Here is a 16,545-nt window from a genome sequence, read left to right as displayed (position 1 = left end):
CAGATTGAGCAGACTTTCAATTTTTTTATTTTCTTTTACATTATCTTTTCTTTGAACTGTGACCCGTCATCGCACTGATCATGTATTACATATACTCAAGTTTAATGCTACAGCTCAAGTCAAACTTTTAAAACCGTTGTAAGAGACATGAAAAAAAATCAACAGGACTTTTGTCACTGAGGCCCTTCTGATATCTTCTGATATCTCACGGTACTTAGCTGCTTCAGTTTCCAGGTCCTGGTATCGTGTATGCTGGCTTTAATACAACAGAGCCATCGTTAGTCTCACTACTAATACCTGTGTTATGACTAGTTGAAATGTCAGGTGTGAAACAAGACCTCGTCTCAGTGCGAGAGGGTAGAGGACTGATCAGTCTCTGACATTTTTACACACATCCATCACTAAGAATGTAATTCTTAGTGATGGATTTTAACATGAAATTAGTTATTTTCACAGTCTGAAGTTATAAAGGCCTCAGTCAGTTTCCAGCACATTCTTAAAAAGGTCCAGTGTGGAGCATTTTTGGGGTTCTATTGGCAGAAATGGACTATTCATAACTATGTTTATCAGTGTATAACACCCTGAGAATTAATCAGTCTTTTTGTCAGCTTATAATGAGTCCTTCATTACTAAATAGGGAGCGGCGTTGCACCTACAGCAGCCCAGAAAGGCAAACCCCCAGCGAGAGCCTGTGTTTTTTTTTGGTTACCTGAAGGTCACCGTAGTTCTCTGACACGCTTGTAAAAGCGCAAGTAACGTAAGCCTCAAGAGTGCCAAACCGCGGTACCAGCCGCCGCCCGTCATCCATTGCTCCTAACTTATTGTCACTGTGGGATAGATGGCATCTGAGCCGAGGCGAACTGCGTTACCACGGTCTCGCACTCTGCGCCTCACGTTATCGTAGTCGCGGAAAGGCAGGACACACCAGTAGATGCCACTAAAATCCTACACACTGTCCCTTTAAGATCCACTGGATGCAGGGAGCTGCAGAGCCCAGAGAGCTCAAGAGACATTTAGACGCTTGGCTGTCTCAAGATGCTTTGGCCTATGACGTCTATTCAGTAACCAGGCATTCCTGCTCTTCCTCTCTTATTCTTCCACTCGCCTCCTCTCTCTCCTTCTCCTCCTGTTCGTGCAGTGAGTTCTGCCCTGTGGTTTTCCCGTGTTGTTCCTTCAGGTGGCGCCGCAAGGCGGGCCTGTGGGCAAAGCGGGCGTGGCAGTATGCGCACCGGTGCGGTCGCTCGCCACTGTGGAGGTTCATGTGGTCTATCAGTGTGGATTTCTGCGTGAAAGTCTTGTAGCACAGGGGGCACTGGTGGGTTTTGCCGGTTCCCCGGTGCACGGCCATGTGCCGGGTGAGGTTGGCAGAGTGGTGGAAGTGTTTGCCACAGCAGGGACAGGCGTACAGCAGGTGAGTGGAGCGACAGTGGGCGGCAAGAGAGTGGACGGAGGGGAACGTCATGCCGCAGTGCTCGCAGATTACAGGCCCGGCTACACTTGAGGTGGATCCTACCACGGCGACAGACTCGTCCCCGCCCTCGTTTGTTCCAACGGCCGTCAGACCGGAACTCCCCTCGCCAGCGTCGCAACTGGATTCATCCAGGGCATACTGGCTTAAACCGTTGCCGTCCATCGGCGAGACCTTTACTCCCCATGTGTCGCCCATGCTGGACTCTAACTTGGGGGGTTCAACTGAGACGTAGTTCTCCGTCTTGAGCCCCTCTTGGCTGTAGTCCAAGCCAAAACCTCCACCCATCCCTGCAGTCGCCATGTACCACAAATCCTGGTTGTGAGCCATGCCGAGGGGTCTTTTTTCCTGTGATGACACCAACTGTTTCCTCTTAAAACCCCGCCCCCTGCCTCTTCCTCTCCCTCGGCCCCGGCCAATTTTAGGGTTGGGCAGCCTGCGCCTGAAAGCGCAGAGCGCCTCCACTGAAAGTCCTCCCATACTGAGATCCTCTTCTTTTGGATTCAAGTCGTAATCGTCGCCTTCTCCTTCCATCACGACACCTTCCGTCTCCGGGTAACATGCATCCTGATAAGACTGAGTTCCCCTCTCCTCCTCCCTGTCCCTGTTCATCTGCTCTTCTTCATTGATGTACACTTGGTACACGTCACAGTTCTCCTGTCTGGCCGCTTCCTCCTCGTCGGATGCATTTACCTGCAACAGAAATGAAGAATAAGCAAAGTGTGTCTGTCAAAGATTTGTTTAGTTGAGGCAATATCAAAAAAAAGAAAAAATCTGCCAATTTCTCGAACTTCCTAAAAATTGCTCGTTTTGTCCAACCTACAGTTCGAAACCCCTCAAAAATTAAAATACAGATATACAACAGAGAAAAACAGCAAAATCTTTACATTTGAGAAGCTAGTTTCAAAGACTTTTGAGAGTAATTTGTATTCTCGCTAATAACCTCTACTGTGTCATGCCTGTGCTCTGTTCTCTTCTTCCCCTTTCATGCTGTTGTCCTGTCCTTTGAAAGAAACCTCTTTTATCACACTTCACTGACCATCTGCTGGGACCACTTAATGCTTTGCATAAAAGTCATACGGGGACAAAGGAAGGAGGAGGGTGTTCTTTCTTTCTCTCTTTCATGCTGTTTTCTTGCTTTTTGTTTTCACATTGAGCGCTTTACCAATCTGTTTTCTCAAAGTGCGATTTGAATGAAGTTGATATTATTGTTATGATATGAACAATGTAGATTTGTAAATTCAATGTAGATTAAACAAGGCACCACGGTCACACACAAACCTTAATGCACCGCTCATCCAGCATGGGACTTCCGTCGTGGTGGTGGGCAGACATGTCGTCGCCGTTCTCCTCCACTGAGCGCACTACGGGACTGTGTGAGCGTGCAGGGGAGAGTCGGCTAGTCGGAGGAGAGGCCGCAGAATTAATGCTGCCAACCAGCAGTCGAGTCTGACCCTCCTCTGAACTCATCTAGAGAAAGGTAAAGAGACAGGAAAGAAATTGCAAAGAAATTGCAAAGAAAATTATGAAAATGAAAGAACTAAGCAATGAAAGAGCAGAGATGTGTTAATGTATTGTCAAAACGTAGAAATTAAAATTCACAACATACAAAAACGTAGGATCCAATTGGAATAAAAAGACAAAAGTATTTTTTATTGACAAATATATTGACTTGAACAGGATTTTGTATCATAATTGTAGAAAATATCTATGAACTGAACTAGAAATTAATATGATAGCCCTTTAAAATAATAGTTTTGGATTACTTACTGTCGGTGAACTTTTTAGATGCATGTACTTCTTCAGTGCTCCCCGGCAGCGCTCCACAATATACTCCATCTGAAAGTAGCTAGCGGCAGTCAGGTAGTTGACAATCTCCTCTGGGTTAAACTGCAGGACGCCAGTGTAACAAGACTGAAGCAGATCACACACCACCGTGGAGCTGTACAGCATCGACACCTGGGTAAAAATGTCAGACAAACAACATGAAGCAGCACCGTTTTTAGTCGGCATAGAGGACATGACGACAGTGTTGATAGCGGGAGTGTGTGTTGACATTTGCCTACCTGAAGCTTGGGGGACGGGTTGAGGAGGAACTGGTCCCTCAAGAAGGGCGAGCAGGCAGCCAGCACCACCTTATGTCCCCTGAATGTCAGGTTGTCGCTGGCCACAATGGTGACGTCGCAGAAGTGCTGACGGGACCGGAGTGCATTCAGGTGCTTCAGGGTCGTGTCCCCGTGGCCCGGTAACCGGAAGCACAGCCTCTCCATTTTGTCTGAAGAGAAGTGGGGGGAGTAATATTTTCATTGCAAATAACTCAGCGAGATGGTCTTTGAATCTTTAAATTAAAGATTAAAAAAGCAGACACGCAAAACAGTTTGTTCAATAACAGATGCATCATGGTAACTGGGTCTAAACCAAACATCTCCTGTACAGCCTCAAGAGAACTCACGGTCGCTCTGTAGAGTGACGGAGAAGACAGACAGACAGGTTTTATGTTTTTAGCCAGATCAAATTATAGGCAAATGCTCGGGGGAAAAAGAAGCTGGCACATTAGTTTTCTTCTATGTTAAGGATGAATCAGAGTTTCATATATATGTTTGCTGGGGTGGAAAGGTTTTAGAATAAAATGTTATTCTTGGTAAATTGGATCAACATAAATCTGCCACAGTTTACAGACTGTCAAAAGCCAATGATTTGTTGGCACATAAATTAATCGGAAACCATTTGGCAATCAATGGCCTCCTCAATTGTGAGGATTGCTGTAATACTTTGTCATATATGATGGTAAACTGAGTTTCTCAGGATTTTGGACAGAATGTCAGATAATTGAAGGAAAATGGGCTGTGACAAACATTTTTCATTGTTTTCTAATTAATTCGTAAACAAACGGATTAGTTGAGAAAATAATTGGCGGACTAATCTGTGATGAAAATAAATGTTAGTTGCAGTCCTGCTTTCCCTGCTTACATACAAAGTCCAAATTGTGAGTTACGGTTGACTTGAACAAAACTGCTAAAAGTCAAATATCTCAAACTAATATATTCAACAATAACAATGAGGTGATATCTTAAGCATGATTTACCACTATAGCTAAATAATCTACATTTGCTGTCATGTGTTGTGATGAGGTCTGTACGGAAGAAAAACAATTCTAAACAAGAAATAACCAGTTAGTTTAGCTGTATCTGAATGCATTACTTACTACATCGTCGTAGTACTGTTATTAAATACAGTAGAGCCGAGGGCTGGTACATACGAAATATAGTTAATACCACATACCACAATATTGATGAAGCGATAATAGTGTGGGGTTAATTAATGGTACTTTAAAAAACATATATACACATACACACATACAGAGGACTTCAATGTGGCTTCTGAAAAGCGTTACTACCACTCACACGACATCAAAAACCTATGGCAATATCTAGTCTCATAACACGATATCAATATTACATTGATATATTGCCCAGACCAGGTAACATTACAGCGAGTTAGATGGCATCGTGTCTCACGTCGTTACATCGACATTGTATCGATTGTTTGTTAGTCTTGACTTGAGGGACGTTAAGCTAGCGTGCGTGTGCACGCGAGGGGAGTGGAGTCTATGATAAAATAAGACTATTTAACAGACGTCGACTTCCCTACGAGGTTGAAATTGATAACAACACATAGTTTCCCTCCTTTCCATCTGACCTGACGTTATATAGCTGCTACTTGCCTGGATGTTAGCTACCGTTAGCTGTTAGTTAGCTTACTGGCACCGTCTTTCTGCTGACCATAGAAACACACACAAGCTCTCCGAGTTCTCGTGGAACTTTGCAGACCCTCACCTCTGCGTTTCCTTTTGTTGAATATCTTCCGGGCTTTCTAAAAAAATAAAATAAACAACTCTGGGTTGGTTTCAGCAGGACAACCGTTGACTATGGGCTGTATTTGCTCATCCAAACTGCCACCAGCTAACGATACTACTGCCTCGATTTCTATTTAGTTTTTGGCCTTTTTTTTGGAGGAGGGGATCTCGTGACAACAAATACAAACCGCTCGCCTCTCGCCACTAAACTGACTTTGAGTCGGTTTTTGTTGGAAGCTTCTCCTTCTGGTTAGTATTAAAACCGAGGTACACGCGCTGACCTAGGATCAGTTGTTTAAAAAACAGTGGACACAGGGGGCGGGGCTCGGGACGAAGACGCTGCACGTTACGTTACGTTGATGCGCCTCGCGAAACATGTCGGCGTCTGAGACAACGACGAAGGTAGGAAACCATCTGCAGCACAAACCCGAAAAATAATGGATTTTACGTTTGTTTAATTACGTTTAAACACATTTGCATACATAGCAAAAACACGCCACTCAAGCTGCAGTGTGCCAGAATGTAAAACGCATTTAATTCTCGACTGTAGAAGCTCTTTGTTGCAAGCTGTGCTACACTGCTAGCTACCTTGACGTTAGCCTGTAGCAGTTTTGTGTTGACTAACGTTAAATTGCTCAAATGTTGTTAATGTTCTCATTATGTTCACGATTAATTGACAAATAACGTATTGCCTGTCGTCTTGCGTTGCTTTCATGGCGATTCGCGGGCTTCTTATTGTATTGTGTTAGTTGTAGGTTACATTTATTCCAGTTTGTAAAGCTATAGCTGACACAACCTGCCCTTTGTGTACACTGTAATAGTAATCAGGTAATTACAGCGAAAAGAGGAGGCTTTAAGGAGTGAATGTGTGAAATCCGCTCCGTTTCACGCACTATTGTGCTTGAAATTGTGTAAAAGGCATGAATGGGTCGATTGACTGATGGCGGCTGGTGACGTAGCAACAGAGAGGACCAGCCATTGGTTGAATGGTTTATTTTGGAATGAAGAAGGCGAAAATTAGATGTACTAAACGCATCACATTGGTAGTTATAAACAAAGCACGTTTACCAGATCTTTATTGACACAAACGTATTTTGTGTGTGTGTGTGTGTGTGTGTGTGTGTGTGTGTGTGTGTGTGTGTGGTCACTCGCCATCCCACATCGTTAATTACATCTTGAGTGTGCTGTCTGTCATGCTGACTGTTCATGATGTGGTACTCACCAGTAATGACTAAAATATGAACCAATGAATTACCAAACTTTGTGTCCTGAGAAATGTGTTTTAATTATTTCTGCTATCTGTTGTTTCTTTGCCAGGAGCCTCCTGGAGGAAATGACTCAGAGACACCAGCTGAGTCGTTAGCTGGACCAAGTCAAGTAAAGGAAGGTGTGTCTTTTGGGCGAGATATACTAATAAGCATTTTTGAGACACGAATAAATTACAACTGGTGTGTGATTTTTGCTCTGACTACATTTCCAGATAATGCAGCCTCTACCACAGCTGCCGTTGCCAAGAAGACAGAACACATGGGTGGTATGCCATCAATGTTGTCGTCACAGCCGCCTGGGAAGAATGCTTTAAGAGCTGGAGAGGAGGGAGTGAAATGGTCGCCTGCCTCCTCCCCAACCAAACCAGCAGCAGGTATGGATCCAGTCAGCTTTTATCGATATTATTGAAGCGGTAACTTTCCACCTAATATGACCCATCTCAAATTTAGGATTACGGTGATTTGATAGTGAGGCATGAATTCAGCCGTAAATTATTTGTCTTTGCTGAGGAAGAGGAGAAGAAAAAAGAATCTCAGAATAAAGTTTTGTTTGTGTCACATTAAATGCAATACTAATATGAATTGATACATTTTAAAGAAAGTACTTGCTTTTACCTCCTTCTTACAGGACATGCAGCAAAGTCCATTTCATCAGTTTCATCCTCTTCGTATTCCTCCTCTCCTTCCACGTCTTCAACGTTGTCTCCTGGTCGAGCAAAGATGAGTGTTTCTGGACCTGGCAGTAGTAAATCTGTCCTGGCACCGGCTCCTTCCTCCCTGTCTTTTTCCCCCTCCTCTTCCTCCTCATCCTCTTCGTCCTCTGCCGCAGCTTCCTCGTCTCCTTCTGTCTCCCCTGCCCCAACCAAGATTCACCGGGCCCGCAAGACCATGAACAGGCCTCCACTAGGGCAGGTGAGTCCAAACACAAATTGGTTAGCTTGGTTGAGATGATTTTTGTTTTAGCCTTTGGGGTCTGACATTGCATTTTTCTTTTATTCTTGACCTGAGTAAGACTCTTGAAAGTGTGTTTCAAAATATGCAGAAATACTTCAGCCACTGACAAAATACACACTGTATAGTAGTGGCTCAGTGCTTTACAACTTTTTTAGGACCATTTGAGTCATTGACAATTTTTCTGTCACAGATAAGCCAAGTTGAGGCACCAGTTGCACTTGTGACACCTTCAGGATCCTCAGACTCTGAAACAGGTTAGTGGCTAGAGCATATTCACACTAATTAATGTTTGCCTGTATAAAATAATCAAATTACTGTGAATACAATTAAGTTGGTTTGTCTGGTATACATCAAGATTCCCTCTGTTGGGCTTGTCATGTTTCGAATAGTTGCAAAAAGGAGAAGACTGGGTCAGTTATCCGATGGCACACCCGAGAAGTCCGAGAACATTCCAGAAAATGCTCAAACTGTGGTAAGATTATGTCTTTGCAGGTCTCTCATTAACATTTACTAATCTATTGACATGTCACAGGATTGATGCCAATGTTGTTGTTTTCAAAACTCAGGGAGAACCGTTATTCCATAAAAAGGTTGAGTCTGTTAACAAGGCCACACCGGAGAAGAGCAACAGCAACGTGGGGAAGTCAGAGGAGGAAGTAACGGATATTCAGATTTCCAGTCGATCCGCTCAAGATTCAGAAAAGGTGTGATGCTTAGTTTTATTTATTATCCACTAAAGGTGATCACTCACTGTCAGCAAATGCACATATTATCAAGCATGATTCTGCTTGGTAATACTTATTCTCTTATAAATTTGTTTCCTCTATAGTTTGAGGATGATGTGACAGAAGCAAGAAAGCACACAAAAGACATAGAGGGGTCAGTCAACATGTCAGATAATGTGAGTGATTCAATCTATTTTACTTGATACTTACTTTCCCTGCTTATAACTACACAATACTCTTACTTTGTCTTATAGCCATCTTCATCTCAATGCCAGTCAAAGAATTGTAGTTTGTTCATATTTACATACTCTGAGTGTGCGGATTGTATTGATATAGATTATATCCCACGAGAATACTGAGTCAGAGGCACAGTGAGTAAAATGGGGGGAAAGATTTTAAGTTTACATACAGTGTTTCCCCCAATGACTTATGTATGTAAGGTCAATAAACAAGTTGCATACTTTTCCAAAGCCGGAAATAGTTTATTTAAAATTGTGGGTTTGTTTTTGTCACCAATTGCGGAATAGCAGGAAAACAGTGGCAAGAATGTGTTTTGTGTAGTTCAATTTAATTTGTACAGCCAAAAATTATACATTTTAAATTTGCCTCGGGGGCTTTACACTCTGTACACACACAACATCATCGTACCAGGACCTCACATCGGTTCAGGAAGAACACCCCTTCCCCACAAAAAAACTTTGACGGGGAGAAAAAAAGTGTAAGCGCGCGTTCCTGTGCACTGTCACTATACAATCATTCTGCTAAAAGGTCAAAAGCTCAACAAGAAACATCAAAACTGCAACTCATCATCCTCCTTTAAAAAAAAAAAAAAATCGCTGCCTTTTTTTCCTTTTTCTACCTTTCACAAATGTCACATTTTTATATTCAGACAGAATTTCTCCCTTGCAGAGTTCAGATTGCAAAACAAAGGGAGCTGTCCAAAGTAGAGATGAGAGCGAGGAGTCTTTTTGGCCCCAGTCAGACCAGGACAAAGAGAGAAACACAGCTGATGTGGTGGAGACAGTGGAAGGTGAGTGACATCAACAAGTGTGTTTTTCTGTCTCCATAACAATATTGAATCATGTTAGATGGAGTATTTTTTTTTAATTTTTACTTTTTTTTAAACGGAACATCTTTTTAATGTTAGGTGAAACAAAAGTTCTAATAAATACAATTTAAAAAAACATTGCGCGAGTGTTCACTCCCTTTATCACTTAGATTGTTCCTCGTGCAGAAAGTTAGGGTTCATGTAATAAGCTGAATTAAGATCACCTGTGTCTCATCAAGGTGTGACAAGCGATTTAAGGCTCAAATCCTCCTGTCCGGAAAACCCAACCATTGCTTTGTCAATGTCCTACCATAAACTACAGCATGAAGATTAGGAAACACTCCCCAAAAATTTGTAACAAAATTATTGACAACTACCAGTCAGGGGAAGGATACAAAAAAATTTCCAAGGCGCTGAAAATCCCTCGGAGTACAGTTCGGGCAATCGTCAAAAAATGGAAACAATACGGTAAAAAAAAGAAAAACTGCATATTTGTTGTTGTCTTGGCCAGCGCTTATAGTTTGTCATTTGATTTGTTCTCAGGAGAGAGGCCCACTGAGTACACAGAGGTTCCCCTGGGTGCTCTGGACATCGCTGCTGCTGACAGTCTGACCCTTTCTCCTCATCACGGTAGGTTCATGATACGTTTGTGTCTCTGTAATAGGAATTTGTTGAAAATCGGATAATCTTTTTTTCATATCATCACTGTAGTATGAAACAAAGCCTTCCTCCTAAGTAAGATAGATATTATGTTTTCTTCTTAAATAAATAGTTTGGATTTTTTTAAAGTGGCGTCGTATGAAGTACTTATCCATAGTTCGGTGTACTTCAGTAGATAGCGGTGGCACGCCCACACTGTTAGAACTGTGAGCACTGTAAGCTGCATGTTGAGAGCCGTGTGGAGGCGATAGATATGCTGATGTCATTTTGGACAGTTGCCATAAGACCAGAAACAAACATAATAAAAAAATCATACGATTATCTCCCCTCTACAGAAGGAAGTGATGCAGGAGACACAGAGCGACTGGAGGAGCTTCCTCTCTGCAGCTGCAGGATGGAGGCTCCTCGAGTCGACAGCACCAGCCACCGCGTTAGCAGACAGTGTATGGCCACCGAGAGCATCAACGGAGAGGTTTGTCTTTGCAGATGCGGGCAGCAGCTTTCCTTTCAGCCACATCGCCAATTGTGTGATCTTGTCTCCTCTTCTCTGTTTGTCAGTTGAGGGCTTGTACTGATCGAACGATAAAAGGGGAGACCATGCGGCCGTCCAGTCGGGTGTCCCTCATGGTGCTTTGTGAGGTCCATCGATCACACATGGTCAAACACCACTGCTGTCCTGGGTGTGGATACTTCTGCCTGGCGGTAAGGGGTTTAAACCGTCTCCTGTATCCTACCATCTCCTGTTTCTCCTTCCTCATATCCTACTATCTTCTCTTTCAGGGCACATTTCTTGAGTGCTGCCCGGACCAGCGCATCGCTCACCGTTTCCACAGGGGTTGTGTGACGGTGCTGGGCAGCGGGCGCAGCAGAGCAAACGGCGGCGGCATGCTCTTCTGTCCCCACTGTGGTGAAGATGCCTCCGAGGCCCAGGAGGTCACCATCCCCTCCTTCAGCTCAGCCACAGCCTCCGCAACCACCGTCGTCACCATGTCGGCCTCCTCCACGACCACCCCGTCTCTGCCGCCCTCCGCCCCCACAGCACCCTCCCTCACGGCCTCAACGGGAGGGATGAAGGACGGGAAGATGCCTGAGCGACCTGTCAGGTAGGATTGGATGACATGTCAGGGAATAATTAGCTCCAATAAGCTTTGAAATTGTATTTTCCACACGTGGGCTCTCCTTCGCTTGCCTCTTCCAGCGCACGTATGCATAGTCATGGCTTGGTCACACTAGCGGTGGAGCAGCAGCAGCCCCCACAGCCTGTAGGTTCCGCCGCAATTGTTGCCTCCATCCCACCAGCAGAGGAGGGCGTGGACAGCGTGGGGCCTTCTCTCTGTATGCCAAATGGGAAACCCATCAGCCCAAGTGCACTTCCACCTGGGCCCAGCAGGGCATCGCTGCAGAAGGCCATCCTCACACAAGACACTGAGAGGTTGGAGTCTAGATTTGACTATTTTTCAGTCGGAGCAGGTTAAAGGGTTGAGCTGTGGACTTTTTTAAAGTATGCAAAGACTAAGTATAGTACAGTTTGTATTGCACTAGAGACATGATTTACTCTTCTTCAAGATGCTTTTGTGGTAACAGTTCAGAAACTTGCAATATTTGATCTGATCATCTGATCCGCACCAGCTGACCTTTTTAGAAATGAAATTGTATTAAATATGTTAATACAAATCCCAATTCCAGCTTCTCCACCAACCTGCTGTTCAATATCTATCAGCAGCAGCAGAAACGTGGCTTGAAAATAGTTTAGACCAAAATCATGTCTTTTATTTGCCAGGAGGAAGAAACTGAGGTTCCACCCCCGCCAGCTTTACCCGGCTGCCAAGCAAGGAGAAGTTCAGAGAGTCCTGCTCATGCTGAGTGAGTGGGCTTGCCCTCTTCATTTAGTCTTGTTGCCATAAAGCTTGTTTTCCATTTTGTAGAATAAATATTGTACATTTTGTGCATTTCCTTTAATCCCAAGACGAGCTCATAATACATTTGTGTAGTATTTATGTATTAAAACTGTGTTTGTATCACAGTGGAGGGCATAGATCCAACATACCAGCCCGACTCTCAGAACAAGCGCTCGGCTCTACATGCTGCAGCTCAGAGAGGTCTGCTGGAAGTCTGCTACATTTTGGTTCAGGTGAGAAAATAAAATAATCATCAAAAAACATCCGTCTTTTCTGTGCATAGTAAACATGCTGTAAAGCGGCTATAATACCATTTAAAAAAAAATTGGAAACGAATAGTCTATATCTGTAACACTTTACAACACTTGTATTTAGGATTTGTGCTCACATAATTTAAAGAAAATTGAAACTTTATACACAGCATGTGTATTTATTTAGAGTCTCCTGGTCTTGGAGATTAAGGAATATATTTGATTGTATGCCGACAGGCCGGTGCTCAAGTGGATGCCCAGGACAAAGACCGGAGGACCCCTCTGTTGGAAGCCATCATCAACAATCACATTGACGTGGCTCATTACCTGATCCAGAACGGTGCCTCTGTCTATCATGTAGTAAGTGTTGGTGCCGAAGTACAAATCATGAATGGGAACGTTCAGGCGTTTGGTTGATTTGGACTTTAGTTTTTATTTCTGTCCTCAGGAGGAGGATGGATATACGGGCCTCCATCACGCTGCCAAGCTTGGAAACCTGGAAATTGTCAACATGCTTCTAGAAACAGGCCAGGCTGATGTAAACGCACAGGTAAGGAAAGGAGAGACAACCTTTTTAGGGCCATGAAATAAAGTCCATTTGTGCTTCATATGTGTCTAACCAGCGGTGTCTGATAATATGGCCGGTGTTGCTAAATTCAAATTCTCTCCATCTGTTTGTTTCAGGACAACGGTGGTTGGACGCCGATCATCTGGTCGGCAGAGCACAAACATGTAAATGTGATAAAAGTGCTGCTGAACAGAGGCGCAGATGTCACCATTAGTGATAAGGTAAGTTTCTCCGAGCTCATTCTGGAGTTTTGCAGATTATGTAACTTGGAAACTGTATCTTTTTGGTAAATTTGTAGCATCTGCTGTCTTGAGTGTGCCGTTTTATTAGCTAACCGAAACTAAAGTGTGTGTGCGTGTGTCCTCCGTGATTCTGGAGCCATCCATTGTTTTTTTAGTAAATATTTCAGGTCATTACTTTAAACAGTGCTCTCCCTCCCTTCAGGAGCTGAACGTGTGCCTCCACTGGGCGGCGTATGCAGGGAACGTGGATATAGCCGAGCTGGTGTTGAACTCTGGCTGTTCCCTCGCCTCGGTCAACATGCACGGAGACACGCCGCTCCACATCGCCGCCAGAGAGGGCTTCCTGGAATGCGTTACGTGAGTCGACGTCAATCACGAGCCGTGGCCTCCATTTCATGAACGAGTGGCATGTATCCTTCGCCTCAGCTCGACCACGTACCAACAAATACATGTTTCTCTTTTTCTCTGCAGATTGTTCCTGTCCAGAGGCGCAGACATTGACATCATGAACAGGGAAGGAGACACGCCCCTCAGCCTGGCCCGGGTCGACACGCCGGTGTGGGTGGCGCTCCAGATCAACAGGAAGCTGAGGAGGGGAATAACCAATCGCATGCTTCGGACTGAGAGAATCATCTGCAGGTAGTTGTTGTGTAATTTTAATAGAGACGCATCTCCAATTGGTGAACTTGATATTTTTCCTCTTGTCTTTCTGATGGTGATCTGATTAAAATCCTTCCTTTCTCCTAGCGACATAGCGCAGGGCTATGAGAACGTGCCGATACCCTGCGTGAACGCAGTGGACGACGAGGGCTGTCCTTCAGACTACAAATACGTTTCAGAAAACTGTGAAACTTCGGCAATGAACATCGACCGCAATATTACACACTTGCAGGTAAAATATGAGTCAGGCTCTCGTTTTATATCATTATCCTCTTTCTGTTTCATAAACACAATTTTTTTTATGCAATGAAAAAATGCATGTGATGCCTTTTTTAATTGTCTTTACCTTAGCATTGTAGCTGCTCTGATGACTGCTCGTCGAGCAACTGCCTCTGTGGACAGCTTAGTATCCGCTGCTGGTACGACAAGGTGAATAGAAATGTGACATGTTTCGGCCACATCGCCAAAGTAATCTACTTGTTAAAAAATCTTTAGTAATTAGTAGAAATAAAAAAATATAGCGGAAGTTCGAATGAGGTTCGATTTGAAGGTCGGTGAGATCCATGGGGTCAATGACTAGGATTCACGATTTATATGGTAAACTAATGCAGTGAAACTGATATTGTATTATTATTTGTTTCTAGGACCAGCGGCTGCTCCAGGAATTCAACAAAATTGAACCTCCACTTATATTTGAATGCAACATGGCGTGTTCCTGTTACCGAACGTGCAAGAACAGAGTGGTGCAGGCAGGCATCAAGTAAGAATCCTAAAATGAAGTTAATATCTCCACCAGCAATAGAGTTCACTCATTTGAAAAACCACCTACTCGGTTACCTTGTGAAGGTTTTTGGCTAGGAGGCAACAGCCATACAGCCTGGGGTAATGAACCCTCATCATTTCCTTCTCTCTCCCCTCAGAGTGCGTCTTCAGCTCTACAGAACAGAGAAGATGGGCTGGGGAGTTCGAGCTCTGCAGGATATTCCACAAGGAAGCTTCATCTGCGAGTAAGAGCGAGCCGTCCACAGGGCACATGACTAATGTATGTGAAGCGTCAGAGGTTAGACATTAAGCTTCTTTCCTCCGCCCACACAGATATGTCGGGGAGCTCATCTCTGACGCAGAGGCAGATGTTAGAGAAGACGACTCCTACTTGTTTGACCTGGACAACAAGGTGAAACTCTTTTTATGGGAAAAAAAAGACTTATTTGCTGAATATCAAACAATAAGTTTGATATTCAGAAAATAAGTCACCTCCTTTTTAAAAAATAAAATAAAAATTAACTAATAAAATCAACAATTAGCCCAAACAAGTACAAAGTACACCCACAAATGCTTAACTATACAAAACACCTCATGTTTTTGGTTACAGCTGACTTTCAGGCAACATTTTCAGTTGGGGAAAAAATGCCGAGGCAGTGGTATATGATCTGTCTTTTTGTATTTTCGGACGCGATATCAGCATGCGACCACGCTCACAATGACAATGCTAACACGCTGATGAGTAGCGTTAATGTTAACAATCTTAGTCGTTTTACAGGTATTTCAACCATAGTATGGGACAAAGGAACATTTTGACTGGACTTGTTACAGCTACCCCACATAAATGTTGGTGCCATAGAAATATAATATTTATTTATTTCTCCAGACTATTAAATAAGCACGGCAATCCATCCAATAGTTTTTGAGACCCTTCCATCAATCTGTGTGATTTTTGATTGGTGTCTAAGACAATCTTGTGTTTTTGTTTTTATTTTTTTTAAAGGATGGGGAGGTGTACTGCATAGATGCTCGGTACTATGGCAACATCAGCCGCTTCATCAACCACCTGTGTGACCCGAACCTCATCCCAGTACGCGTGTTCATGCTGCACCAGGACCTGAGGTTTCCCCGCATCGCCTTCTTCAGCTCCAGAGACATCCACAGCGGACAAGAGCTGGGGTGAGACGGTTCATCTTATTTTGAATAGAGACTTTATTCTTAATGAGATCGGAGGCGTTTTATTCGTCAACATATCTGCCTGAATCCCCATTCGGCCGTAACCTTGATTAAGAACTTTTCACTTGTCCTTTTCCTCTAGATTCGACTACGGTGACCGCTTTTGGGACATTAAAAGCAAGTATTTCACCTGTCAGTGTGGATCAGAGAAATGCAAGCACTCGGCCGAAGCCATCGCCTTGGAGCAGAACCGACTAGCTCGACTGGAGGTTTGCCCAGAATCGGGAGCTGACTGTGGGATGAGCATGCTGGGAAACTCTTAAAACACTCACCAAATGGGCCTTTGGATTGACCTCGTGCATTTGACATGTGCACCTTGAGAGTTTTAACATGTAAAAAGTTATGTGTTTTGTGCATGGTGCTGTTTTTTGTTTGTTTATTTTCCTACTTGAAATGTCCTTTTTCTCTCTTTAAAGTTGATCATATCCCCTGTGGTAGAGGACATGGGCCTAAATAAATGTTTTAAACTGTGTGATTCTGTACATATACATATATCACTGTCTGTTTTTCTAGGCACATGAAGTTTGTGCATTCGGAGTCTGCCACCGTGTAACGTCATGTCCAAGATATCTGTTCTCTGTTGTGCCAACAAACGTAAAGCATTTTTTTACATAGTACAGCAATGGGTCCACCCTAAGCCCATACTGGACTTGATGAGGACCTGTGTATATCATTGTTTTTGTATCATTGTTAGTGTTGTTTTCTTTATTTTTATACACATTGTTTTGTTTATCACATTTAGTGTAATAAATTAGCTCATGAGTTGATCTTTGGGCTCTTGTATTAAGTGTGTCAATTATTTTTTTGATCTGTTACACTGGCTCAACTGTAAGCTCTCATCAATACTGTGTCCTGTTGGTGTTGTTGCTATCACCAGGGGGCATTTACAAATCACAACACAAAGCAGAGGAGATGGGGCCTGACACTGCACTGGCACAATCAGAGATAT

At 43.6% G+C, this 16,545-nt stretch overlaps 2 protein-coding genes across 5 annotated transcripts; one reads left to right on the top strand and one right to left on the bottom strand.

Moving 5' to 3' along the window:
• Nucleotides 1-30: 30 nt before the first annotated feature.
• LOC137784437 (zinc finger and BTB domain-containing protein 12-like) lies at nt 31-5,628 on the bottom strand. 4 transcript variants are annotated; one of them, XM_068575077.1, is made up of 6 exons: nt 5,513-5,627; nt 5,193-5,341; nt 3,535-3,743; nt 3,239-3,427; nt 2,750-2,938; nt 31-2,161 (listed from the first exon to the last, which is right to left on the bottom strand). In XM_068575077.1, the coding sequence occupies exons 3-6, from the start codon at nt 3,736-3,738 to the stop codon at nt 1,055-1,057; spliced, it is 1,689 nt and encodes a 562-aa protein (XP_068431178.1). In that variant the 5' UTR covers nt 3,739-3,743; nt 5,193-5,341; nt 5,513-5,627; the 3' UTR covers nt 31-1,054. The 4 variants fall into 4 exon arrangements, with proteins under 4 accessions (XP_068431178.1, XP_068431179.1, XP_068431177.1 ...); XM_068575078.1 differs by having other exon boundaries at nt 5,539-5,627; XM_068575076.1 differs by having other exon boundaries at nt 5,193-5,628.
• ehmt2 (euchromatic histone-lysine N-methyltransferase 2) lies at nt 5,583-16,379 on the top strand. The gene is made up of 28 exons (XM_068575074.1): nt 5,583-5,726; nt 6,642-6,711; nt 6,805-6,966; nt 7,221-7,504; nt 7,737-7,800; nt 7,936-8,018; nt 8,113-8,250; nt 8,376-8,447; nt 9,181-9,301; nt 9,863-9,949; nt 10,315-10,451; nt 10,538-10,681; nt 10,760-11,082; nt 11,178-11,411; nt 11,760-11,842; nt 12,004-12,110; nt 12,366-12,488; nt 12,577-12,678; nt 12,813-12,917; nt 13,141-13,295; nt 13,410-13,577; nt 13,686-13,830; nt 13,950-14,027; nt 14,243-14,358; nt 14,519-14,605; nt 14,694-14,772; nt 15,364-15,539; nt 15,679-16,379. Exons 1-28 carry the CDS (start codon nt 5,700-5,702, stop codon nt 15,857-15,859), a joined length of 3,651 nt encoding a protein of 1,216 aa, XP_068431175.1. The 5' UTR covers nt 5,583-5,699; the 3' UTR covers nt 15,860-16,379.
• Nucleotides 16,380-16,545: the final 166 nt, after the last annotated feature.

This window comes from Clinocottus analis, unplaced genomic scaffold, assembly GCF_023055335.1.
Source record: "Clinocottus analis isolate CAN_PGR_092001 unplaced genomic scaffold, fCliAna1.0.p SCAF_14, whole genome shotgun sequence".
In the NCBI taxonomy this organism is placed as follows: domain Eukaryota; kingdom Metazoa; phylum Chordata; class Actinopteri; order Perciformes; family Cottidae; genus Clinocottus; species Clinocottus analis.
This window is presented reverse-complemented; position numbering and strand designations above follow the sequence as displayed.

Coding starts and splice junctions, on each gene's coding strand:
- LOC137784437 (XM_068575076.1), bottom strand. CDS start 3,738: ATGGAGAGGCTGTGCTTCCGGTTACCGGGCCACGGGGACACGACCCTG. Junction 2,939..3,238: donor ATCTAAAAAGTTCACCGACA/GTAAGTAATCCA, acceptor ACCTTTCTCTAG/ATGAGTTCAGAGGAGGGTCA. Junction 2,162..2,749: donor TGGATGAGCGGTGCATTAAG/GTTTGTGTGTGA, acceptor TTTCTGTTGCAG/GTAAATGCATCCGACGAGGA.
- ehmt2 (XM_068575074.1), top strand. CDS start 5,700: ATGTCGGCGTCTGAGACAACGACGAAG. Junction 5,727..6,641: donor CGTCTGAGACAACGACGAAG/GTAGGAAACCAT, acceptor TTTCTTTGCCAG/GAGCCTCCTGGAGGAAATGA. Junction 12,679..12,812: donor AGGCTGATGTAAACGCACAG/GTAAGGAAAGGA, acceptor TGTTTGTTTCAG/GACAACGGTGGTTGGACGCC.